At 41.7% G+C, this 27,903-nt stretch overlaps 1 protein-coding gene across 1 annotated transcript in view; it reads right to left on the bottom strand.

Annotated features, from left to right (window-relative positions):
• LOC147707469 (uncharacterized) overlaps positions 1–27,903 on the bottom strand; it is a 385,267-nt gene that overhangs the window by 339,468 nt on the left and 17,896 nt on the right. Inside the window, exons 4-5 of the mRNA XM_086925650.1 lie at positions 18,168–18,221; positions 518–607 (exon numbers count right to left, since the gene is read on the bottom strand). Of these exons, the coding sequence (XP_086781776.1) occupies positions 518–607; positions 18,168–18,221 (144 nt within the window). The remainder of the gene's footprint in view (positions 1–517; positions 608–18,167; positions 18,222–27,903) is intronic.

Below are 27,903 nucleotides of genomic sequence, written 5' to 3'. Positions count from 1 at the left end.
GCCATGTGACAGACATACATGGCCTTAGGGCATGTATGTGTGTTACATCTGCACACAAGCACGATTCAGGGGTGCAACAGGGTGTCAAAGTGACACCCTGGCACCCTTGAATGTTTCCCTAATTTTACCAAATCGATATTTACCGATTCGGTAATTGCCATTCATTCCCATGGGCTTCCAGGACCATAGGAATGAATGGCAATTACCGAATCGGTAAATACCGATTCGGTAAATACCGAATCTTACCGATTCGGTAAATACCGAATCTTACCGATTCGGTAATTTTTACCGAACATTTATCTACATCCCATTTACCTATTCTTAAATACAGAATCGGTAAAATTCGGTATTTAAGAATCGGTAAATTGGGATTACCTACATTTGGCCCCAAAGTCATGCATTCATAGATGCTCATTTTTTGTTCATTCATTGAATATACATATTGTCTGAAATAAATCACTTCTTTAAGCAACTCACAAAGTGCCTAGGATGTCTCACTTCTATAAAGATTACTTACAGGTACGCCTGGTAGGCCTTCTCCTGGTGGTCCAGGATCACCTTTAGGACCGTAAGGTCCAGGAGGTCCTCTCTCACCACCAGCCTCTCCCTGGAAAACAAGAGAAATATTTTAGAACTATCTGTTTAGGATGATCCTAATGGAACTTCATATTATATAACTTCATATTATATTTGTCCCCGGTCCATTCTGGAGACAACATAGAATTTGAGATTAAATTAGAGCATTTTTAAAGAAAATTAACACATTTACAGGTATAACAAGCATGTAATACAAGCATCTGAAGTGGTTTTATTTGGCCAGAACACAAAACTAAAATACCTGTCTACAATATGAAGTATATATCTATAAGCCAGATGTACATAGCATTAATCGAGAAATACTTATCAGCATTTGCAAGCAGTATTTTTGCAACCAGTGTGGTAATTAGAAAACTGACCTAGGCAATAATAAGTCGGTTTGTAATTACCAATGCCTAGTGGGTTGCAGTTCAAACTACCTCATGAATATTATTGAGGTAGGTTGCAAATTGCAATCCACTAGAATTTGCAGCCATCACAGGGACAGTGCCTGCTTGATTCAGCAGACCACCATGCCTGGGACCGCTTTTAAATATAGCAATTTTTTTTAAAGTGCAGCATGTTTTCCTCAAAGGAATATGGGATGCATTTAAAAAACAAAAAGTGTAAGTTTCATTTTTAAAATTAGACAGTGGTCCTTAAAGGAAAACAGGATGTGTTTAAAAAGAATGAAAAGTATAAGTTTCATTTTTTAAGAGTAGGCACTCATGGCACTGTCCATGAGATCACTGTCTACTGTTAAGTAATATATTTTTGTCAACATTCACAAGGGTAAAAGTACCCTTCCCTGTACCACCTAAACAATTAATGTACTGGAACCGGAATATCATTTGAGTACATCAATACATCCAAAGCAAATTGGTATTTGGAAGGGATACCCTAAACCCGCCCCTTCCAAATGCTGATTAGGACTTTGGTTGCAAATCCAAATTGCGATTTAGTAGCATGCGACTAATTCACAATTTGTGGTTTGTATATACAGAATAGCTTTTCTGTAGTCACAAATGCCCATTCTGCAAATCGGATCTAATGCTACATTTTCTAGCCCAATGTGCTTAATGTATCTCATGTTAAATTTTCAAGGGCAGTTCATGAAGTGTTTTTGCAATGACTAAGCTGGTGCTAAAAAAAAGGTTTTGCTCCATTACAAACCTTTTTTGACATAAATAAAGATGAAATTTGCAATAACTTTGGTATACAATCATTTATTAGTTCAGGGTAGAAGCTGCATGTATGTTTTTTTAATTGTTTTTTTAAATTTTTTTATGTGAGGTGGTAAATGGATTCACCCATGGCAACATCACTTACATAACAGTATGAAAAGATAATCAAACAATGATATCAGTAAAAGAATAATCGAACACAAGCATTGGCAAAGTCAATAGATCTGGGTTAGCTACAAGCTTTTTCGATTTGTCAATGTTTGTTTTGTCATGGCATTTGTAAGACTTTTTTTTAAGTGCTGCAATGCCCTTGCCAATAAAAAAAACAATTGACTAAAAGCTCAAATATTTTTGTTCCTCACAAAGCACACGTTGCCATAGTGGCCCCAGCAGTGAAAGAAGCTACTTTGTGTGGATGTGCTCATAGAGAAAGAGCAGAATGTTGTCCCTCACAGTGAATCTAGCTAGTGGCTGAAGTGGGCTGCCTCATCTCCCCATGCCCTATACATTACACAACAAAAGACAAAGGATGAAAAAGCTGGCTCTAAGTTCCTATATGCCAGTATATATTATATTATATATACCTGTATGTGTGTATATATATATATATATATATATTCTTCTTGGATACTGAATTGTATGTAAATGATGGGCACCTAGAATCCAGAATTTTCCGAAAACCTACTTCTGACAATGGCATATTGCATGCTGCGAGTGCACACCCTGCACACTTGGTATCTAGCATCCCCTATGGGGAGATGCTACGATTACGGCGAGTGTGCAGCAACCCGATTGACCTAGAGAGGGCACAGGAGGAAAGCAAGATACGTTTCCTGGAAAGAGGATATGCAAGTCAGTTGATTCATAAAGCACAAAGAAAAATCTATGCTACTACCTAGGGAGGACCTATTGACCAAGAAAACCGATCAACAGGTAATAGCTACAATGGAGACGATAGGTAGGGAGAAAGAGGAGAGTACAAATTTCCGGATAATAACTGGATTTAGCAGACCACATCAGCAGATATATAGGATCATGAACAAACATTGGTCCTTGGTAACTAATGATACCATTATGGGTACTACCCTCCCTAAGAGAGTGTCTTTAACTTACAGCAGGGCACCCTCCTTACGAGATCATCTGGTGGAAACTAATCCAGAACCCTATGTCAAATCCGCTTGGTGGCAAGAACATAAGGGCTTTTACCGGTGCAAAACCTGTGAAGCCTGCCTCCAAGGAGAAAACACGAAAACCTATAGGGATGGGTTTACTGACCTGCAACATCCCATTACGCAGGTATTAACCTGCAAGACTGAATTTGCGATATATATCTTGCAATGCCCCTGCCTATTGAAATATGTGGGCAGCACCAAACATGCTGTTCACAAACGTATCCTTTAGCATTTACGTGCAATCACCAATGGCGATAACACTTATCCGGTGGCTCGTCATTTCAGAGAATACCATCAAAGCAATAATGCTACCCTCAAATATTGGGTGATTGACTCAGTGAATGCTAGTAGAAGAGGAGGTGACAGGGAGGCCAAATTAAGGAAACTGGAAACAAAATATATCTTGTTGCTCAACACTAAGACACCTGGGGGTCTTAATGTGACCAAGGATCTTTACACATGTCTACCATAAGAGTTTTTTAACTGTGACAGAATATACAATGTCTCCATTCTGTAAGCCTCAATAGTAGGAACCACCCGGCTGGGAGGGGCCACAAGAGGACGATGAAGTTAGTGACATTATGGGAACCTAGAAACAAACAAAAAACTGATTTTGCTGTTACTTTTTTGTAATATGAATTATTATCACTTAAGGGCACTTTAGGAACCAGATGGACTGTGCGGGTCCTAATTCCCGGTCAGTCCTTTTGGTTGACCATTTAATACACACTTATTTCACTTTTATCACAGTGAATGAAACAAAATGAAACATTCTCTCTAGGTTCTTAAAGGGTGGTTGACAACTTTGTGGTTAAACAAGTTTTAGGCTGATTTTAATATCTTTTAAATATAACATTGGATACAAATAGCAAGCAAGTATTTGACTGAGATGATTTTATCTAGTGTTATTAAATCAAGCTTTGATATTTTACAGTGTTCTTAGTAACTAGTTTAATTATGTGAGACCATGCGATGCTTTGCATAGACGGAAGATATCTGCATATTCAGCTGCTATGAATTTTGACCATATTAGTTTTTGCACTATGGCATTTCTTTGTACAGATAGAAGGGGATGAGTACTCCTAATCGGATATGGTTTGCACTAATGCGATGTTTTGCACAAACAACTGCACTGAAAGCGATATTTGCACATTAGAATTCTTGCACTTGCACTTTATACATCTATTGGTCCAGCAGAATGCTGAATGCAATCAATATCGATATGCTTGTACATACGTATATCTATACATAAAAAAGGTTTGTTTGAACTATTTAAGATAGCATTGTACCCAGAAGTGAGGGAAGACTGGGTTTATACAGTCTATTAATACAATGTATTTAACTGTGACATCTCGTTTTATCCACATTGTTATGAATGTTGATATTCCAATTCATTACTATACTGTCGGTTGTTGCGAATATGGTATTTTACTATAATTTGTATATAGCAACTAAGTAATGTTTTTAGACATGCAACCACAATATTGACCTAGTATGTTGTCTATGTCCATACACAAGCCCACTCATGTGACGTGAATGAACCTATCACTGGCACTTTATAAGGGCCAACCATAAACTAGAACATTGTCATGTGAACAAGGCTCTTGGAGCCGAAACGTCATGAGACTACCTGCACTAGAAAATAAATACCGAAATCACCTAATTGGTCCGTGTCCGTGTACTTTGTATCCTGGCTGGTGTGACTCCAGAGCGTGAAACAAGGGACGGAGTTGTGTATATATATATATTTAAGAGAACCAACTTTATTGTTCTTGCGTTGACATTGGCTAAATACAATCCTCCGCATGTGCCAGTAACGGATGTGACACAGTTTTTTCAAGCGAACTATGATCCGTTCTTTAGAAACAACCTAGTGGACCGTTCTGTATAGCATAGAAAAAAATTATTTTTTTCATGCTGATATTTCATAAAGGTTCCTTTAAATGGGGTTGCACTTTTAATGATGGAATGGTTTTATCAATAATAATGAATTTACTTATTTATTGATGTTTTTATTCGATGAAGTGAATATTTATTATCTATGTTTACTTGAAATGCGAATTGCACTTGATTTAAGCACATTTGGCACTTTATTATGTATTTAACAGCGACATTTGCACAGGAGGATAATAAGAATAGCCAAACTTAATAGATCTGTATTTTACGATCATAACTGCATTCAAGCAGGAACTAAGTCTTTCATCCATGTCTAGCACTTTAAACAATTGCACTGTCACTTTAAATAGTGGTGTTCTGCCCATGTGATGTGTCATGTGATCAAGGTCCGAGAGGGACCGAAACGCGTCATGGCGGTGGTGTTTGGGCGAATTTGAAATAAAGGAATATTTGCACGAAGCTGGGTCTGCATCGTCTCTTTGGATACGAGTCCTGTGTGCTGGAGGCGAAATCAGGAAATATATATATATATATATATATATATATATATATATATTACCTACTGGCGATAGCCAGTAGATATATATAGTTAGGACCTAGCTACCATAGGAAATCCGCAACATTCTATTGGGAATAACTTTGGCGCCGGTTGAGGAATTTGCATGTAATTTTCCAAAATTTAGGCCAGCTCCGCTCCGCTTCTTCCCTGGAAGTTTCGGGGGGATTCGTCAAGCGGGGGCCGAGAAAAAAGGGGGGTCCCAAAATGTGTTTTCCCCATGTTAATTTCCATAGGACGAATAAACAAGGCTACAGCCCGAACCGCTGAATGGAATTACACCAAACTTTGCAAAATTGTAGGGACTGGTACACAGAAATGCCTTTTCTATATTTGGTGAAAATTGCTCCAGTGTTTTTATGAAAATTAACTTCAAAAACACATATATATCTGGGCAGAGCCTAACCACACATCTCATCGTGAGATCTGATTGGCTGTCAGCACTTCATCCAAGAAGTGTTGGCAGCCATCTTGGGACCAATATACATGATAGCACCTCATTAAAATGCATTGTAGTTAATAGTTACATTATTAATCATTTGTTGATGGTACCATACTCGTTTTAGGAATTGTGGTGCTTTCTAAGGTGATTTTACCATGTGAAAAAGCCTTCTGCTGGGATATCATGAATCATGTTTGAAAGAAAACTATTATCTCATGCTTTTCCCACAGTGGTTTGGAAGGGGATCTATAAGCTAAACTGAAAGCATATTTTCTGTAAATTCACATTATTTTTCTCAGTCATGTGAGAATGAAGTCTGACATTCTCAGTAAAACATGTACATACAACAAGGACAGAGACTGTCAGTTGATTCCTTTGTGTTCTACTGCAGCCTCCTAGAGTGTTCTAAAGAACAACTAGAGCGCTAACAGTCCTACTTATTACAAAGGTATGGCACACCTGAAGCCATCTTGATTGGAATAAAGTGGTAACTCTTAAAACATTTAATTTAAAAAGGAACAAAATGAGGGGGTATATTTTGCCGTAGAAAATATGATTAGTGCTGCAGAAAAAAAAATGTGGGCACATTTTGAGTGACTTCTGAAATCCTCTTCTATTTCATTTAAAAAATTCTGACATGCAGTCTCCCAAGATGGCCACCAGAGACAAAAGAGCCCAAATGTAGCCGAAATATCACCCAGATGTAGCCCAAGTATAGCCCAATGACAGAATGTCCCAGAGTGTTCTAAAGAACAACTAGAGCGCTAACAGTCTTACTTGTGACAAAAGTATGGCACACCAGAAGCCATCTTGATTGGAATGAAGTGGTAAGTCTGAAAACATTTAATTTAAAAAGGAACAAAATGAGGGGGTTCATTTTGCCATAGAAAGTATGATTAGTGCTGCAGAAAGAAAAATGAGGGCACATTTTGAGTAACTTCTCAAATCCTCTTCTATTTCATTGAAAAATTCTGACATGCAGTCTCCCAAGATGGCCACCAGAGACAAAAGAGCCCAAATGTAGCCCAAATATCACCCAGATGTAGCCCAAGTATAGCCCAATGACAGAATGTCCCAGAGTGTTGTAAAGAACAACTAGAGCGCTAACAGTCCGACTTATTACAAAGGTATGGCACACCTGAAGCCATCTTGATTGGAATAAAGTGGTAACTCTTAAAACATTTAATTTAAAAAGGAACAAAATGAGGGGGTATATTTCGCCATAGAAATTATGATTAGTGCAGCAGAAAGAAAAATTAGGGCATATTTTGAGTGACTTCTCAAATTCTCTTCTATTTCATTAAAAAATTCTGACATGCAGTCTCCCAAGATGGCCACCAGAGACAAAAGAGCCCAAATGTAGCCCACATATCACCCAGATGTAGTCCAAGTATAGTCCAATGACAGAATGTCCCAGAGTCTTCTAAAGAACAACTAGAGCGCTAACAGTCTTACTTATGACAAACGTATGGCACACCAGAAGCCATCTTGATTGGAATGAAGTGGTAAGTCTGAAAACATTTAATTTAAAAAGGAACAAAATGAGGGGGCTCATTTTGCCATAGAAAGTATGATTAGTGCTTCAGAAAGAAAAATTAGGGCACATTTTGAGTGACTTCTACAATCCTCTTCTATTTCATTAAAAAAATTCTGACATGCAGACTGAAACATGCACTTTGAACACCAGCAGCAGACTTCCCTGGTGAGCAGTAGCGTTACTACAGTGATCTAATGAGAAACTAGAGTGATAACATTCAGAATTTATGGCATATGTGTGACACATCTGAATGCCTTCTTGATGGAACCAAAGTAAACAAGCATTGAAAATGCAATATATCTCGCCCTCGTTTAAGTTAAAGCCATTCTGTTTGTAAAGAGGTGGCTTTTTAGCTTCGTTTTTATAAGTGTTTTTGAAACTTTCATGTAAATAACATGCATATGTATGCATATATGTATATGTATGCATGCATTTATATTTGTATTTATATAGATATGCAGATTATATATGTTTATATATGTATGTATATATATATATATATATACACATACATATATATAAATGCATAGGCATATATATATGCATATATATATGTGTATATGTGTGCGTGTAGAGAGAGGTAGAGAGGTAGAGGTGTAGAGGTAGAGAGGTAGAGGTAGAGAGGTAGAGGTAGAGAGGTAGAGACTAGTAGAGGGAGAAGTAGAGAGAGGTAGAGAGGTAGAGAGTAGAGAGTGAGTAATAGAGAGTAGAGAGTGAGTAGTAGAGAGTAGTAGAGAGCAGTAGAGAGTAGCAGAGAGTGAGTAGTAGAGAGTAGTAGAGTGAATAGTAAAGTGAGTAGTAGAGAGTAATAGAGAGTGAGTAGTAGAGAGTAGTAGAGAGTAAGTAGTAGAGTGAGTAGTAGAGAGCAGTAGAGAGTGAGTAGTAGAGAGTAGTAAAGAGTGAGTAGTAGAGAATAGTAGAGAGTGAGTAGTAGAGAGTGAGTAGTAGAACATAGTAGAGAGTGAGTAGCAGAGAGCGAGAATAGTAGAGAGTAGTAGAGATAGAGTAGTAGAGAGTGAGTAGTAGAGAGTAGTAGAGAGTGAGTAGTAGAGTGAGTAGTAGAGAGTAGTAGAGAGAGAGAGAAGTAGAGAGTGAGTAGTAGAGAGTAGTAGAGAGTGGGTAGTAAAGAGTGAGTAGTACAGAGAGAGTAGTAGAGAGTGAGTAGTGGAGAGTAGAGAGTAGTAGAGAGTGAGTAGTAGAGAGTAGTAGATAGTGAGTAGTAGGGAGTGAGTAGTAGAGAGAGAGTAGTAGAGAGTAGTAGAGTAGTAGAGAGTAAGTAGTAGCGAGTAGTGGAGAATATTCCAAAGTTTGGCACAGCACCAATTGCACAATAAGTCCAATCAAAATCATATCACTTAGAGTCCTTATTGAAGCGCTGAATCTGAGTGTATATTCAAATGCTTTTATTTTCCTTAAGTTTATGTACCACAGCCAGCCGACGCGTTTCGTTCTGTACAACAGAACTTCTTCAGGGCGTTCTTATTTCCTTCAAGTTATGTCGGTATCCTGTTGTCATATAACTAGATATTTCTTCCAAATGTTAGACGAGACGTAAGTACATTCTTATTCAAAGTGACTAGGTATCAATTTTACCCACACAATTTGGGCAGACTTGAGTAATTTATAGCATCCTCAAAGTCAGTCTTTCAAAAATTCCAAAGTATAGGACATGATAATCCAAATCCAAATGTTTCTCAAGAAAAGTCATTTTCAATCGTTCGGAATATCGGCGTTTGGGCAGATATGACCCAGGGACCCCCAGTATGCAAGGGGTATTAGTCCCCCCTCTGCAAACACACCAGTGGCCTGCGTTGCAGAGAGGTGTAAAAAGGGGCATAGCCTCATTACACCTCTGAGCAATGCAGCCCCCTGGCGCATACTTGAGGTTCCAGGTGGGCTAGTTGGCCCTCAGGGACCCCCAGTATGCAAGGGGAATAAGTTCCCCCTCTTCAAACATGCACGGGGGCTGCGTTGCAGAGAGGTGAAAAAAAGGCTGTGGCCTCATTACACCTCTCTGCAATGCAGCCCCCTGGCGCATACCGGAGGCTCCTGGTGGGCTAGTTGGCCCCCAGGGACCCCCAGTATGCAAGGGGAATTAGTTCCCCCTCTGCAAACGCGCCAGGGGGCTGCGTTGCAGAGAGGTGTAACAAGGGGCATATCCTCATTACACCTCTGCAATGCAGGCCCCTGGCGCATACTGAAGGTTCCAGGTGGGCTAGTTGGCCCCCAGGGGCCCCCAGTATGCAAGGGGAATTAGTTCCCCCTCTTCAAACATGCACGGGGGCTGCGTTGCAGAGAGGTGTAAAAAGGGGCGTGGCTTCATTACACCTCTCTGCAATACAGTCCCCTGGCGCATACTGGAGATTCCTGGTGGGCTTTCTGGTCTTATATAGTTAGGAATTAGCATTAAAAACACTTTTGAAATTTACTGAAAAATACATAGGTTTCAGGCCTTATATAGTTAGGAATTAGCATTTAAAAACCTTGCAAATTCACTAAAAAACCTTAGGTTTCAGGCCTTATATAGTTAGGAATTAGCATTTCAAAAACCTTTAAAATTCACTAAAAAAACTATAAGTTTTAGGGGTGTTATAGTTAGCTGGACATTTCACTCATACAAAACCTTTGAAATTGCTCCTATATAGTTAGTTGTACTAACTATATTTCGCGCACCCACAATCCACTGCTGATGATGTCACATATTACATCATTCATGACATGGTCAGTGACATCACTGATGACATCTCAAATGACATCACTGATGACATCACTGATTACATCATCCATGTGACAATCACATACACCTTTTCAGACACTAGTAAAATCTTTCATCACTCTTTGTAAAATAAAATACAGAGTATCATATTTGAATCGATTGTTACAGCAATACAAGTATTTAAAAACCCACTCAGTGATTCATAGATGTATACACACATCTAATCACTTACCTGTAGATTCACTCATACATGCTGTCAATGAACAATAGAACACTATCAAAAATACTTATACACCTAAATAGATATTACACACCAGCACACATCCTATTCACATATGAAGTCATCCTACTCACTTATGCAAACAATGGATCATACTTACATATTTACTTAGCTACACACTTATAATAACACAACTTCATCTATTCATTTAGAGAGTAAGTCATAGTTAGTGAATTATAAAATCATTATTAGAAGTATAAAGTTATCCATACAGTCACTCACACAATCATTGAGTCTTATGTATACTTATTTATATACAACAACTGACACATACACTGCCTTTTATTTTTAGGTTTCGCCTGTCGAAAACTGCGCACTGTGCAGCCTTTCGCGCAGGCGAAATCTTATGTTAGAACAGTGTGGCCTTCGTTCCGCCTCTCTCTTCCATTGGCTAGCTCCATAAATGGAGGCTAGCCATTGGAAGAGAGAACTGTCCGTCATTTCCCAAGGCGATTGGTGGGCGTTCCGCCGATTCTTTCCCTCTCCGCAACGTCATGAAGATGTGGCCACTGTGGGCGTGTACTTTTTTTTTTTTACTCCGATGTTTGTGTTCATTGTTCACCTTGTCCCTGGTCCCTGTCCCGCTGGCTGTTTCCTGACCCCCCTCCCGCTGTCCGTGTGCCCGCCCCCTCCCGCTCTCTGTGTGCCCGTTAACCCGCCCCCCCTCCCGCTGTCCGTGAGCCCGTTCACCCGCCCCCTCCCGCTGTCCGTGAGCCCGTTCACCCGCCCCCTCCCGCTGTCCGTGAGCCCATTCACCCACCCCCCTCCCACTGTCCGTGAGCCCGTTACCCCGCCCCCCCTCCCGCTGTCCGTGTGCCCGCCCCCCTCCCGCTGTCCGTGTGATATTTTAGTAAACGGTTTCTAGGAGACGATATTCATGTCAGTTGATATTCTGACAATGTATTCTAGTGCTAACATGCCTGTGTGTCTAAGCACTAACTTTTAGGCGCATGCTTGGTTGTGCTCTGTTTATGCTGGAATCTTGCTGTTGTGCAGTTGCGCCCTGCACCTCAAACTTGTATGCCATTTCCAGGGGCCGATGTCTGGAGCAGCCAAGGATACCAGCTGCTGTGGTATAAATTGAGGGCAGGGGCCTGGATATTTATACCCAGAGGCAGCGCTTGTGGCAGACCCAGAAACCCATTAACATGCATAATGCCAGGTGGTTAGAAGGTTACTGGGAACTGAGATAAAAGGACGCGCACGAATTGCTTTGATATGAAAAGTTTGATCTACTCTTAGGCTAACCCAGTTCGGCGCTTTGTTCCTTTCCCGCAGACTGTTGTAAGGAAGAGATCTCTTTCAAGAGGCTGCCTGCTATCATTTGCTTTGTAGATGTTTGTTTACTGGCCTGCCTTAGAGTCACTGATTATACTGCAGCCCCATATGGTATAATTAATGACGAATTAAAGCCTTGCAGAGAGATGATTGCTCCGAGGATAGTCATACACAGCTCCTCCCTTTGGAAGGAGACACCCTGTTGCACAGCTTTGTGATTCAGACGTGTCAGTCTTTCTGATTCATCATCAAAATTAATTCTTCCTCATATTGGGGTTCCAAAAAGTATTTAATTTTTCATCAAGGTTTCCATAAAGTATAAGTTTCTGGTTGTATGTCCAACATTAACATAATCCAATATCATTCCTTCCCCAATGCATTTCGGGCTAATAAGAAAGCCCTTCCTCAGGGGACAACTGGACTATTTCAATGAGCTGTGACGCTGTCTTTGGTGATACGATTGGAAGCGCGCATAGCCGTCAATGTGTCGGGAACCGAGGATAGGTCAGAGAGGCGACCTGTTACTGTTTCGGACTCCTACCTATTTCAGAGACAGGGGTGCCAGGCTGTCTACCTGGGGTTGCTGCCGGCCAGTCCCGGTGCGCTCCGGCGGGGGTTGCTCCGATGGCCGTGTGTGCTTAATCCGGGCTCTACGACCCTGACCCCGCGGCTTGAGATTCTTTTCCCCTTTCGTCCCTGTCCCTGCTCTGTTTCCCTTTTCTTGTGTGCTTTATCACTACCCTCTCTCTTACTTTCTTTGCACCCTTTCACTTTTGTCCTGCTCTCGCCGTTTGTCTTTTAATCCCCCTTTAATGATGTGGGTCGTTTTCGTTTTAGCCTTCTCTTCCTATTTTTCCTGGCCTCTCCCAAGTCTCACTCGTTATGTTCTGCTTCTCTTCCTGTCTTTCCTGGCCTCTCTCAAGTCTCACTCGTTATGTTCTGCTTCTCTTCCTGTCTTTCCTGGCCTCTCTCAAGTCTCACTTGTTATGTTCTGCTTCTTTTTCCCGGCCCTCTCTTTCACTGGCCCTCTTTCATACTTAATGACACGCATCTCTCCCTCTTTCTTATTCCTGATTCCCTCTAATGGCCATTATTTCACAGGAAAGTTCGTGCCGCATATCTTCTTAACTGCTCACCCTTTGTTACCAGTCTAGAACAAAGCCGCCTGGAGAAGAATCAACACCGCTGTGTAATGCACAATAATTCCAAAGTAAAATACCGTGGCATCGGTCAGCACCTCGCCCCACAACACCCGCTGCAACAGGTTGTAACACCAAAACTTGTAGCTTGCGCTTCTGTTTTGTTGCTGTTTAGCACCAGCCCTGCTACTGTGAATTCATGGATTGTTTCTTTCTCGTGTATTTTGATGCGGCGGCAGTAAAAGAACCAGGCTCAGAGCTTCTGAAAACTTTGCGCCCTTCTGTCCTAACGCCGCCTGATAGGATCCAAAAATACGAAAAAGCAAACCGGTAACGTGATTAAAGGACGTATTATATGATATGGTACTACCACTTTATTTATATTGATGGGAATACATTTATACGGTTATGATTGTGTTTGTGCTCATGTGTTTATTGAACATGCATACAAGTAAATATTTATGGCAGCGTAATGACAATACATGCGATTTTACCTTGGACACAGTGCAGCTGTTGTTGTTCTGAATATGGTATTGGTATTTGCGTCCCAGTTTTTGCTTCTCAAAATCTGCCCACCATACTTAGCTGTGTTCTAAGTTTATACCACTGTGTTCACCCTCATTCTTTCTCTATTCACGTCTCCACTTTTTTTATTCTTCCCTGACCCTTTTTTCCTTCCCTCGCTTCAATCTTCATCCTGCCATTTCCTCTCTTCCTTTCCTCTTCCATTACTTCCCAGGAAACTTTGCGCCTTTCTACCCTTCAGAGGACATTTATGAGTGCCTGTGAGCCATAAAGCACATTTCTTGTGCTTCATGCAAAACGGTCAACCACCAACCAGCCCTTTGATAAAGCTCTTGTTGAGCGTAGGTGCTTGTATTGCCCACATTTGGATAATTACTTTACATATATATATATATATGGCTCTGGGTGAGTGTGTGTGTGTGTGTGGGGCTCTGGGTGTGTGTGTGTGTGTGTGTGGCTGTGTGTGTGTGAGTGTGTGTGTGGCTCTGGGTGTGTGTGTGTGTGTGTGGCTCTGGGTGTGTGTGTGTGGCTCTGGGTGTGTGTGTGTGGCTCTGGGTGTGTGTGTGTGGTAGTAATTGCTGTCTGCTGAGCTCGTCTGTAGGGTACAATAGGTCTCACATTTGCGAGAGATTAAGCTAATGGCAATGTAAATGACAATGCCATTTATTTATCTGTTTTCAAAACCAACACATAAATACAAATTTTGTCATTTACAATGCCAATAGCTCTAACTTTTCCAAAGGCGAAACCATTGCATTGTAAATGCTTGTTCTAGTTTGTTGGACATGTACCATTGAGAAATATATTTGCTCATCACCACACCCATAAAGATATTCACTCACCCAAACAACTGTCAGAACATGTAGTTTTAACTTCATATATCTAGTGAATCAACTATTCACACATCTTTGGGCAGTCACACACCCCCACCGAACCACACACACATTCACTCTCCCATACAAATAGTCAGTTAACTAATCAATAACTAATATAGACTTTCACATAGCTAGTAACCAACTGGAGAACCAGTTTACACATCAACTAACAAAGTGATACAGATATTCAAACAGTTTAGTCACTATCCACTATATTTAGTGAGACACTATAAATTGGTCAAGTAAACAGTCAATTAGACTTCTACTAAATCCTCCATCCAAATATTTATTTTTATATATCCACTCATTCTTCAATGCAAATTGCTATATATATAATGCATATTTAAATAACGAAGCAAACCACATTCACTGGATGATGTCATCAGTGATCTCATCAGTGATGTCATTTGAGATGTCATCAGTGCTGTCACTGACCATGTCATGAATGATGTACTATGTGACATCATCAGCAGTGGGTTGCGGGTGGCGAAATATAGTTAGTACAACTAACTATATAGGAGCCATTTCAATGGTTTTGTATGAGTGAAATGTCCAGCTAACTATAACACCCCTAAAACTTATAGTTTTTTGAGTGAGTTTTAAAGGTTTTTTAAATGCTAATTCCTAACTATATAGGGCCTGAAACATATGGTTTTTGTCAGGGAATTTATAAATATATATATATATATATATATATAAATATATATATATATATATATATATATATATATATACACAACACTTGAATATCAGAGGGCCAAATATTATCAAGACAGGCGATACAATTATCGCCGCTTTAGCGGCAGAAAACTGCAGCTAAAGCGGCGATAATGGGCTTGATAATATGCTCTATGGAATTCCAATCCACTTCAACCAGTGCACACCCCAAACATTTAATTGGCAGCATCCCTTACGGTGACATTTTAAGATTGAAACGCATCTGCAGCACACCAGAAGACTTTGAACGCTGCCGAAATGAAGCTCTATCTAGATTGAGGAAAAGAGGCTATACAAACAAAGTATTAGCAGAAGCAGTATTGAAAGCTAGCAATAGACCTAGGGTATCACTCCTACCACAGGAGGAAGAAGAAGAAGGGCTCGATAGTACATCAGAAGACCCACCTAGGCTAATCACAACATTTAGTCATCAAGAACGGAAAATCAGAGCCATAATTATTAAGAATTGGCCTATTATCTTGACGGACAATGTCCTTAGCAACAGACTGCCAGAGAAATCCACCATTACATTTAGGAAACCTCAATCTATGGGAGGGCAACTTTCAAGAAATAGTCTAATAGAGTTAGAGCATAGGGAATCATGGTTTAAACCAACAAAACGTTTTTACAAATGCACAATTTGTCGTGCATGTAAGTTTGGAGTAAATACAACTAAATATAGTACTCCATTCATAGAAAATGAGCTAGACATCATAGGGAATTTCAACTGCCGCATTGACTTTGCGGTTTATGTTCTCACATGCACCTGTGGGCTTAGGTATGTTGGAAGTACCATGCTCCAGGTGCACGTGAGGATATTGCAACATCTTTGGGCCATTATTAATAGCGATCCGGCATATACCGTCGCACGTCATTTTAAAAAAGTCCATAATAAGGACATCAACACCCTGTCCTATTTTGTCATTGATTCTGTTCCTGTTCCACGGAGAGGTGGCAATTGTAAAAGGGCATTAAGACAGCAGGAAACTAAATATATTCTAGAACTTGACAGTAAATTTCCAAATGGTCTTAATAATACAGAAGACATGCACACTTTCTTATAGACTAGAAGTCAGTATATCTGCAGCAACAATGATCGAATGGATGTATCTAGGAGGTGTTGCTTACAATACAATATACCTATCCGCACAGGCTTGTGGGATGTAGGTCCTCCTTCCTACTAAGAATGTAACCGCTGTGACGAAGAAAGATAACACCACGACATTCATCCAATCTGCCTCAATTTTAAATACCTTTCAATTTGTTTTTTATTGGTACACTTTTTGTACATATTCTTTGCACTAGACACTTTGAATTTATTGATAACACAAAATATGATCATCAAAATAAGAACCTGTATTATTTGTGGCTTTGTGTATGCATATGCATCGATTCTACACTGTTGTATTTTTTTAATCTGAACCAAAAGTATTAAGGCATGTAGGCATAACAATGATGTTTTTTTATACACAGTGACAGTACCTAACATATTGACTAAATTTATCTGAGGGCATTTCTGCATTAGGCAGTAATTTTGCCCATACCCTTGCATAATTTGCACATTAATTTTGCATTTAGGTGGTAATTTGCACTTGTGTTCGCATATTTTGCACAAGATATATTATGCGTGATTTGCACAGCAAATATCCTTGGAGAGACGATGATTATGTTTTGTAATATGGACATATTGCGTAATTTGCACATATTTGTTGCGTATTTTGCACATTTTTCGCATTGATGCGGTAATTTGCACCTGTGTCTATATATTTTGCACATGTTACTTCATGCGTGACTTGCACAGGAAATAACCCTTGAGATTCAATGACATTGCCTCATAATGGCTACATATTGCGTTATTTGCACATGTTTGCTGCGTAATTTGTACACTTGCGTAATTTGCACATAATATGTCAACAACATCTTATTGGTACTGTATGTGGATGTGTACATTAGGCAATTATTGCACACATCATGTATTCATACAAAGATCCCATGCATTTAAGGTTATACAGAAAAAAGCCTCATAATACAAATGTTTCTTCACTGTCTATTATCACGTGGTGTAGCAATGAAAAAAGGTAGGTATACAAAAACAATGACGTACCGCTGTCTCACTATGTGATCAAGGGCACTTGATGCCCGAAACATGTCATGTGAGGAGTGAGAGAAAGGAGAAATAAACTTACCTGTCATTTCAGGCTGCCTGGTGGTCAATTGATTACCATGTTCACCGAAAGGAAGTGCTAGAAGTGGTTGCTATATATATATTCTCTCCCAACCCTGACCGCGGCAAACAGTCAGGCACAGACTCCGTGAGATACTGGCATAAAGTATTTAATAATCCAAACAAAAGCTTTTCAAGGGTGTGCCGGCGCAAACAATGGCAATGTGCCCCATTATGGTGAATGTGCTACCCTGAGGGCAGCCGCAACCTTGCACTGCTCTGGGGGCAGCGCAGTCATGTGTAAACACGGAGCAGCTGCTCCGTGTTTTCACAGCGCATGCGGCACCCGCATGCACTTTCAAAGGGGATTAGAGATTCCCTTGCAGGCGGGTGCAGTCAGTGAGTGTACCCGCCTACAAGGGGATGTCTGATGGGTCCATGGGACTCAAATTACCTCCTGCAGAGGGCTGCTCTAAGGGGGCGCACTGACAGTGCACCACCTTTTAAATGGCACACTGTCAGTGTGCCGTCTGAGGGCTGCTTTGACTCTGCATCCACGTCTGTAATATGGCGCGGGCACAGAGTCAAAGGAATTCCCTCATATGCATAGTGCATGCCCCCATGCAAATGAGGGAACACCCTCTGTTGATAGAGCTGGCGCTTTAAGTGCACTAGCGCTATCGGTATTAACCACTTTGCCGCGGCCGCGATTTCGCGGCAGTGCGGCACTTCCGCAAAATGGGTGGGGCCGCGTCGGCTGTTGGCCGACGGCAGCACTAGTGAGGTAGTGCTCCTGTCGGCCAACTGCAGCACGCAAGGGGTTAATGAAGGGAGCACACAAGCCTCCCACCCCCTTCTTTCATACCAAAGTGCCCTGGGGGTGCGCAAACACCCATTGCGCCCCTAGGGCACCTTATGTAATACAGCCCCTGAACATCAAGAAACACAACATCGTGAGGGCATACAGATTGCTGCGCACAGAGATGCTTGTGCGTGACAGCGACGCAACAATCCAGGCTAAGGCCTCGAATTATACCACAGACTTTTATTAGCCTAACTCCATATTACGCATTTGCTTTAATGCAACTTAATGTGCCTGCCAAAACATACCTTTAGACCTTTCATTCCTGGTTTTCCTGGTATGCCGTGTTCTCCTGGTATCCCCTAAGAAATTCAAAACCAAACATTTAGATTGCTAGAAATTATAGCATGGTCAAACGTGTACTTAAACCAACTCTTCGCAGCATGCGAGATTGCGTCCTGAAGTGGGAAAAGCACAGGTGATGTCAGCAACACAGTCAAATCTGCTTATAACGGGCATATCTCCTTGAGAGGGCAAAAGACCCTCGGCCAAGCTTACAGTTCTTTCATGCCCAGTTTATTATGCTATCTGTGACATAAGTTAAGTTTTGATGGCAACATGGCAGCAATATTCATTCCCAGTAGGAAAAATATGTTTTAAACAACAATATAAAAAGTGTACACGTTCTTAATGTATGAATTTGGAACATGAAAAAAGAAATATGGTACAGTGCAAGTGCTTGCAAGGAAAAAAAACAACATTAAGTAAGTGTTGTGTGAAATATTGTCTGTGCCCTGGGTGCCATTATTGTAATTTAAATGCTGTGCCTCATAAGGTTTTTCCCTATGAGTAAAATTTAGAAAGACAGCAATAGAAATACTGCCAGAGTTGGCGCCAGAAAAATCTTGTTTGGTGTTTTAACATTCGAGCTTTCTATTTAATAAAGTGCAATGTGAAAACCAAGCTGGAATTACCGACCAGTGCTTTGGAAAACTGAGAGCTGTGCACATATAACACAATCTGAAGTATGTGTACATGTGTCCATGTGTGTGTGTGTGTGTGGGGAGGGTGGAGGGGGGGGGGGGGGGGGGGTAATGTACTTCCAAATATCGCCAACCTAACCCTGAAACTGAGAGGGAGCAATTTATACATACCACTAACTTAGGACTCACATTGTGAACGGCGTACTTTTTCGTGCACTATTGTCATGTGAAAAATAGAATGGTGTGTATAATTTGCGAAAACGCTGTGTTAATTGGATTGGATTTTCTCGTTTAATGGGTCAGCTAAGTTGAAGCAGAGCCGAGCTCCTGGGGCCCCATTATACATGCCACTGGCGTAACGAAAACTGAAGGGGCCTCCCTGCACGGTACGTAGAGGGGCCCCATCCGGGCTCAACTAGGAGCTCTGGTGCATGGGGCCCCCCGCACCGTGGGGGCTACGGGGGTCTGTGTTACGCCCCTGATACATGCAGCGCACTTTCCTGCGCTGTATTATGATAAATGCTCTGCCCTCATAACATAACACATGTCTTTATCACCCATTAGTCTCAAGGCGCTAAATAACAGATGTTTAGTGTTACCCAAAGGTACTCATTTTATCAAACTCAAATGGATGAAAGGCTGAGTGGACCCCCCCAAGATTTTAACCTGTGGCCGTTAGGTCGAAACAAGGCACCTGCAGTGGATGCAATAGTCCACTAAGCCATCAGACCCGGGGCTCAGGGTAGCCACGAACTCGCGCCTCCCTGGGACAGCACTATCATGTGAAAAACTGACCAGCTGCTTTGAAGCCTCTCTGTGTTTTCACAGTGCAGTCGGCAATTTACCTGCACTTTTATAGGGGATTAGAGATTCCAGTGCACCCGGCTGCAGTCAATTACTGCACCTGCCTGCAAGGGGATGTCTGAGGCTCAATGGGATCCCCTTTCCCCCCTTCAGATAGCTGCTCTCAGGGGGCGCAGTGATAGTGCGCAAACTTTTAGGATGTGCAAGGGGGGACAATGGCAGTGAGACACCTTTTAGGTGGTACACTGTCAGTGCGGCTTCTGAGAGCTTCTTTTCCTCTGCGCCTGCATCTGTAATAGGGCACAGGCACAGAAGCAAACTGACTCTCTCCTATGCAAGGGGCATGCACCCATGCAAATGAGGGGAGACCCCTGAAGATAGCGCTGTTGCTTTATGTGCTCCAGCGCTATTGGTATTACAGAAGCGGCCGCAGACGTATCTGCGGCTCCTACTGTAATACTAAAGTACCCTGGGGGCATGAAAAGCAGGTGAAAATGCCTGTCGGACCACCGAGTTACTTTTGTAATACGGCACCTGATGGCAAATACATAGGTTTGGAGAACCCAAGGATTAATTTTCAGATTTAGAGCTCTTTGGACAATGACCATAATGAAAGACAAGCCTGGAAGCATGTGGTGCGCAACAGGTCTATATTTTTACAGTGCATTCAATCAGTGTGAGGCCCATTGATAGGGTTTGCACATTTTACTGCCTTTTCCATATTTGACAGATTATAACTTTAACAGTAAAATAACAGGAGGCCTCTCCTATGAAGGGACTGATTATTAGCGGCACAGTTACTGCCGGGAGATAGCTCTGCACCTAGCATTAAACTACCGCGCAGCATCCCCACAGCATTGGTGTGCTGTTATGAGATAATAACCTAATAGCAGCCGCGGTCGGTAGTGGGAGTACCTGCCGGGCGGTGATGTGGGGAGGGGCAAGGTGGGGGGTAGTAAACTATGGATTACAGAAGTTTACAGGTAAGTAAACATATAAATAAATACAATGAATTTCATTGCGTGCACTGCATCCCCAAATGCGATGCAGTGAGCGCAACGAAATTCGTTTTATTTATATGTTTACTTACCTGTTAACCTCCGTAATCCATAGTTTACTACCCCCCACCCTACCCCTCCCCACGTCACTGCCCGGCAGGTACTCCCACTACCGACCGCGGCTGCCTAATAGTGATTTACCCCACCTGTTTACACATGTATTCCCCCACTAATGGGTAATTTTCCAGCCATATATTTGACATAGCTGTGGCAGGTAGAACTTGTCCCAATTTAATTGCACCCAGAGTGAAGTGAAATCAGAGGTTGAAGAATCGGGCTGAATGGTATCTTCCACTTCACCCGACTTGTGATAAGTGGTATCTTGCAGGATACGCTGCTTAATTAATGCAATGAGGGGCACCATCTAAGGATGTCATATAATTCTGTAAGTAAAATCAGTTGCTGGCAGCAGTGTTGGAAATAAGAAGGATCTAGCAATATCCGGCAGCTAATATTAAGCCGAATCCGGGCCATGCCAAGGGAAACAAGTCGAATTTGTCCCACTGAAATACGCTGAATTTGTCCCACTGTATTTTGCAGTTACTGGGATATATTCGGCTGCTCCCACTAGTTACCTGATTTTGGTGCAGAGCTTCAAGCTGTAGGGGATGGGGGAAGTTCCTATTTTCAGCCAGACCCAACAAAAATACCTCAATTAAAACGCCATCAACCTTCCTTTTCTTGAAATATCATCCTGGCTGAGAGTTATCTTGAGCCCAAAACCTTTGAAATGGAAGGGAAAAAAACCTCATCTTTTTATCACTTCTGCAAATTTTAAGAGAACCTATGATTTAGAGGCAGGATTTTGACTCCTGTATGCATGAGATATGCATGCACTGTAAGAATGTTAGATTGTAATGTTTTGTAACATTTACCTAGCACTAGCTTCCCCTATGTGGGGTGCTGATTAGCAGTGAAATGGATGAAGAAGTGTGATAGACAGGCATACAGTTTATAGATTTAAGTAAGCTTGTAGGTTTGAGCAGCTCTACAAGTCCTTTTTTTATATTTCTTATTTTCATAGTCCACTTAGCTTGCTACTGCACTGGGTTGTCCTTTCTGAGATATTTTGTTTAAAGTTTACAGTACTGAGCGAGAGTAGTTTGGAATAAGACATGGATCAGGATCTGTTGGGATGGACTTTGTCACTATCATCCTATAGCTGATTGCCATTGAGAGATGTCATAAGGCGGTTATAGCATGTAACTAGTTAGGACCAGCAGTGGTAAACTAAACTAAAGTCCACGGTTGGCCAGCACCATTTAGCAGATTTCTTTCAGTTATACAGTGCCTGTTCAGTTTGTGTTGGGTGGTTTATTGCTGTGGACTGGTACAGTAATGGGTGATGGCCAGCTTTGTCGTATGTGAGAGTGTTAAATAGCAAAAGGAATAAAATATGCAGTCTGCATGAACTACAATTGCCTTCCAGACCGCTGAGTGTTATGGTATTAGTGTGTTCTAAATACTGTATTGTATTGTATTATATTTGCATGTATATAGCACTTACTACCCCTGAAGAGGTATTGTAGCACTTTACATCAGGCAGGAAACTTCTCTGGAACTAATGGTTAGTAGGTTGTTTTTTTTGCTCATTGTTGTTTTATTGGGATTGGTTTTGCACCCCTATGGAAGCCACCCTATGCATTTGATCATTGAAATAAAGTGTTGGAAATCTGTAGAGAGACAATAATAGGGATTATGACAAACATGCATGTGATTTGGAGTAAGTTGTGCTCGGCGAGAGGAGGCATGAAAAGGAGTCAATCAAAAGAATAAGAAGTGTTGACAGTCAGAACGTTTAAGGCAAAGCCAGTGTCCTTGAAAGCTTTTTAGTCATATTGTGGAGATTTCTTGAAATTGCATGCAAAATGGGAGAAGGAACTAACATTATATGCATGTGTTGGACCATCATTGTAGGCCATCAGCACGAGAACACCAGTACACACACACCACCATCACATACTGGTAACCAGATTCAAAATAAATATGGTTACTTTTTCCAGAAATCAGATGGAACAAACTAGTGATCAGGGTGGTATGAAAGATAACACAATCTGTTTTAGGGATTCTGTGTACATAATGCTTCACAAGGCACGTAGCAGTGGGCGGTTTCCACTCTGAAGTACCCACAACATAACCACAAAATGAAGTGTGAGATCTTACATCTGGTTGTCATTCTGCCTTCCTGTAGCAGTAATCTGACTGCACAAAAGGAAAGGCCCTGATTAGAAACATCCTCACCTGAACAATAGAAACTACCCCTCTCACATCACTGTTTGATCTCCAGCCTCAAACCATAGGAATAAAGGCCTTCCACTTCCACTGATGACTGCATGTGTTTGTCTTGAGTTCAGAAATAAGGCAACAGGGTGCACAATTTAGGTAAGATTTTACACCATTAAATTGTCCAGCAGTGCTCGATGGAAAAAGATTACAGGGGATCTTATCCTATATTTCCAAGGATCCCTGTCAAACTTCCCAGATGATGCAAACATTTGATGGTGATGGTCTACAATGCCTTTTAATTACAGCTCGCTATCATATTGTAATGCACGTTAGACTGTGAGGCACAGACATTGCTCAAGTGCTTCACTTGCAAAACTTGGACAAATTATGTAAAAATCAGCTGTGATGCAACCATAGCCCATAGACTTCCCCATGGCCCTACGGCCGGGCACTGTGTAATGCAGGGCCGATGAAGCGCCAGCATGCCATTTTCAATTGCCTTCTAGTGTCAGGAAGGACCCAGTAACCCACACAACAACAATCCAAGCAACAGAGTCGTTAAGTTGGGAGGGCATTACAATAATACAGTGCTTAGTTTGTGGACAAAAGAGTACTGGTGCCTGAAGCTCTGCTCAGAAGCCAAAGGCCTGTGCAATTAAAAGTTAGCATGTCGTATAACTAGGCCAGTAGTCCTTAATTCACTACCAGACACTCTCTATGCCTTTTTCCCATTCTTGCAGGCTACTGCCTTCTGTTGGTGACGGTTTTTTAGTCTTTTTCTTCTTCCATCTTTCTGATCTGTATTGTTTACCCTCTTTTGTACTCTATAAATACCTGTTATGGAAAAATAAATAATAATAATAGACAGCTGAGCTAAAATATATCCACAACCTAACCAAACCAGGAAAGCACACCAGGGGCCATATTATACAAGTTCCTCGGGGGCGCGAGGGGCAATTGTGCCTGCTTTGCATTCCCCCGGAGCACTTTGATAATGCAAAAGAGGCGGCAGATGCTTGTGCATCCCCCTCTGTAATACCGATAACACTGGCGCTCATAAAGCGCCAGCTCCATCTTCAGATGGTATTTCTTCATTTGCATGGGGCATTGCCACATGCAAATGAGGGAATCCCTTTACCTCTGCGCCGTTATTACAGAAGCGGGCGCAGAAGCAAAGAAGCTCTCAGGAGGTGTACTGACAGTGCGCCAGCTTCAAGGTGGCACCCTGTCAGTGTGCCCCCCAGCCCCCGATAGCAGCCTTCTGGAAGTGGAAAGGGGGTCTCATGGACCTCCCAGAAATCCCCTTACAGACGTGTCAGTCAATCACTGCACCCAAATGCAAGAAGATCTCTAATCGGATGTATGACATCACAACGCATGCTTTTACCACACATGCTTTTACATCGCAAGTTTTACAACGCATGCCTTTACAACACATAGTGTTGAGGGGTGCTGGATAGTGAATAGTTTAATTTACTATTCCAACCCCAGTTCCCGTGGATAGTAGGGAAGGTGTTGGATAGTAAATTAAATCTATTCCCTATCCTAGAGCGCCCCCCCAGCGCAATGCGTTGTAATGGTTTGCATTGTAAAAGTTGCGATGTAAAGGCACTGCGTGGTAAAAGTTGCGTTGTAAAGGATGTTTCCCTCTCTAATCCCCCTTAAAACTGGAAACGTGTTGCTGCCTGCAATGTGAAAACACGGAGCGGCTTTTAAGCAACTGCTCCGTTTTTCACAGGAATGCACTGCACAACGGCAGCAAACGTTTCCGCTGTCCTGGGGGCAGGGTATTCTGAATAATGCAGTGCAATTTCATTGTTTGCGCTTGGCGCACCTTTTCAAATGTGTGCCCGGTGCAAACAATGAAAATGCACCATTTGCATAATGCGGACCCCAGAGTGTTAAACGGCTCTTATTATAAGCCGCTTTTCACTCACATACTGGAACTCGTACAACACTACTGAGAAATGTTTTAAGGTTCTTTGTAGCACTCACACTTTGACTATATCCCACGAATACATTACAAGGTGGGAGAGATTCAAACACAGTACAAGGAGGCATTCAAACACAGGGCTGTAAACACTAGGAGCATCCCCTACCTGCCTACACCATTCACTGATGCTGAAAACTGTGCTCCCTGCCTCACCCCATCTCAAAGTCTAGCAGGGTGAAGGCAGTTGTGGAAGAGAGAGCAAAAGTGCACGATAGATGGCTAGATAAGAGATATTAGGACACAGATAGAGGTAGACTACATTATAAACAGAGGTAAATGTACTAGCATATAGGTAAGGCTAGTAATAGAAGAACATAAGTAGGTATAAAATGTAATTCTGTATAGGAAGAGGTTTGGGTACAATGGTCGGGATAGAGGTACTGGGTATAAATATGAGTAAAGATGCTAAGGTGAAAGTAGGGCAGACGGGGGAGGATGGGCTTAGAGGTACAAGGGTAAGGGGTATCGGTGGGCATGAAATAAAGCATACCGTTCGAAAAGTACAGGTAGGTCTGTAGGTATAATGGTATAGACAAGGGATCGAGAAACTAAGGTATGGGCATTAGTAAGGGTGCTTGGTTGTAGGTGGTGATAATTTTGTAAATAGGCATAGGTATGGGTATATGTAATATGGTAGAAGCACTGTTTTAAATACTTTGGTGTGACGTAACATTTCTCGCGATATAGGTACAATGGCTAAAGATTCTAGGATTGAGTCGGTCGAGAAATGATGGTATAGAAAGGTGCAGATAAACTAAGATATAGGTAGGAGTATAGGTACAATGGCATACGCAGTTACATTAGTATGGATGTGATGTAAATAGTGATGCATAGGTAGAGTATAGTATTAATAAGTGGTTTAGGTACCAGGGTATAGACAGGGGGTTAAGATACTAAGGTACAGGTAGTGATGGAAGTAATGTAGCGGCAAGTTGGCTAAATGTATTAGGGCATAGGCAGGAGAAGATCAGAGGTGTAAGAAACAAATACAAAGTTGAGAGAGAAGAATATTTCCAGCTGTGTTTTAGTAAGATTCATGACAAGAAGAAAGATGAGGAGAAGAAGGGGAAAAGAAGGGTAGCCAGAGCAAGGTAAAAGAAAAACAAAGGATCAATGAGATTCTGGAACGAAACAGAGAGCAGGGAATTTTTCCGACATTCACCAGGATGGTTTGAACTCTTGGGAATGTCTTTTAGTTTAAAGATTTGAGGGAAATACTTATGCAGGACGTTTCTTCAGAACAGTGATCATGAAATGTGTTTTTCTCCTGAATCACATACAACGAATATATGAAAACTATACATGTTTTTGTCTGAGAAAGTTTACATAAAAGGGAGAATAGCATACATGATAGTCATATGTCATTATTATCTTCCATATTTGAGGGTAAACCTGTATGGCTAACACCTTCGTACGGTGCTATTCGTATAAACTGTATTCAACCACATGTTATACTTATGCATTAAACCAGAGCCCTGATCTTTCCTCGAAGCTTACTGTGACAAGTATTTGTGGTAGATGTAGAGAGTAAAATTAAAGTACTTTTGAAGAAATGTACCATTTAATAGGAACACATTTTTTAAAGTGCTGCATAATGTGATATATTGCACGGAGAGGCAGATTGCTTAAAAGCACGAGGGGCTATTTAGCTATATTAGCTCTATTAAGGAAGTAAATTATACCCATGAAAGAACCTAGTGTTTGCAACCGTGCTGTGGTCTTGGACCCCCAGTCGAGCCTCTTCCACTGTAATGATCTGGTTTTGAGCACTTACCTCCAGTGCCCGTCTATAAAATAATGTCGGCTGGTGTGTATGGCTGGGAAATGAGCTCTGAGCAGGTTGTGTGTGGGCATGCACAGGCTGAGCGAGGTAGACTAATGTCTGACTCAGCCTGGAGTCTAGCCACAAGAAGCAGCGTGACAGATGAGATGTAATTGAAGTTTGGGAGGCACTGGCAATTCACCTACGATGTTTTCACTGTGCATTTTATATGCAAAATTGTGATTAAACTGTATGTCCCAATTGACATTAGGGACAAGCTTGACATACTTTAAAAGTTTATAAATTGGCACGTTTCTCTGAACCAGCCCTTAATGAATTTCATGTATAGAATCAGCTTGTTGAGCGAGTAAATTACTCTGCTGTGCCAGCTAGCAAATTAAAGGATTCAGAAGACAATAATCCCATTCCAGAGTAAGCATCTTCTACTAAAGGAAGGGGTAGGACCCGTTAACTCCATATCTATTACCCTTCACTTACTTACTAATTCAGGGAGGGGAGATGCTCCAGGATTCAACAACAGAATGGCCCAAACGTCTGTCTGCTTCCTTGCAGCTGGTCCCTTGGAAGTGCTTGAGAGGGAACAGGGAGTCAGAGTTGGGCAGAGACTGGCTCAGGGGGAAATGGGCTTTCATTAAGATTGACCTGCCATTTTCAATCATCCATGGAATGCAGCAGAGGAGTGGGATAGGCAGTGGGTTGGTATCTGTTAGTGACATCGAAGGGCAGAGGGCTGCTGTTTTTTCCACTAGTTTGGGTGGGTGCCTCAAAAATCACAGGAAACTTCACAAACATTTTTTAAATCCTGCCAAAGGCTCTGCACGGTGAGAAGGAGCTTGCAAGAGCTTAAGGTTGTAGCTAATGCACCCTTATCTGCTGTTTGTATGGTCAGCCCACACCAAACTTGTACTCTCTTCTTGTGGACTCTCTCCAGGGCTGGCCACACTATCTCTCTGGCTCTCTCCTGGGACCATTGTAGGGTGAACTTTCTGGACCCCTTAAAGGAGGGTGTCCTCTGGAGTTATGTTTGAATGGTTCTGTTGTAGATGTAATAGGAATATACAATGCATAGTCTTAGTTTGCACTGTCAACCTACAAGTAGCACAATGAGTGTGTCTGGTGAGTGCAGGCAAGGACAATAGTCTGCTGTGGAGGACCATGGGACTGCTCCCAGACAAACTCCAAGTCATAAAAATCACC

Source organism: Lissotriton vulgaris, chromosome 6 (genome assembly GCF_964263255.1).
Source record: "Lissotriton vulgaris chromosome 6, aLisVul1.2, whole genome shotgun sequence".
NCBI classification, from domain to species: Eukaryota; Metazoa; Chordata; class Amphibia; order Caudata; family Salamandridae; genus Lissotriton; species Lissotriton vulgaris.
Note: the sequence above shows the minus strand (reverse complement) of the source record. Positions and strands in the feature narration are given on the sequence as shown.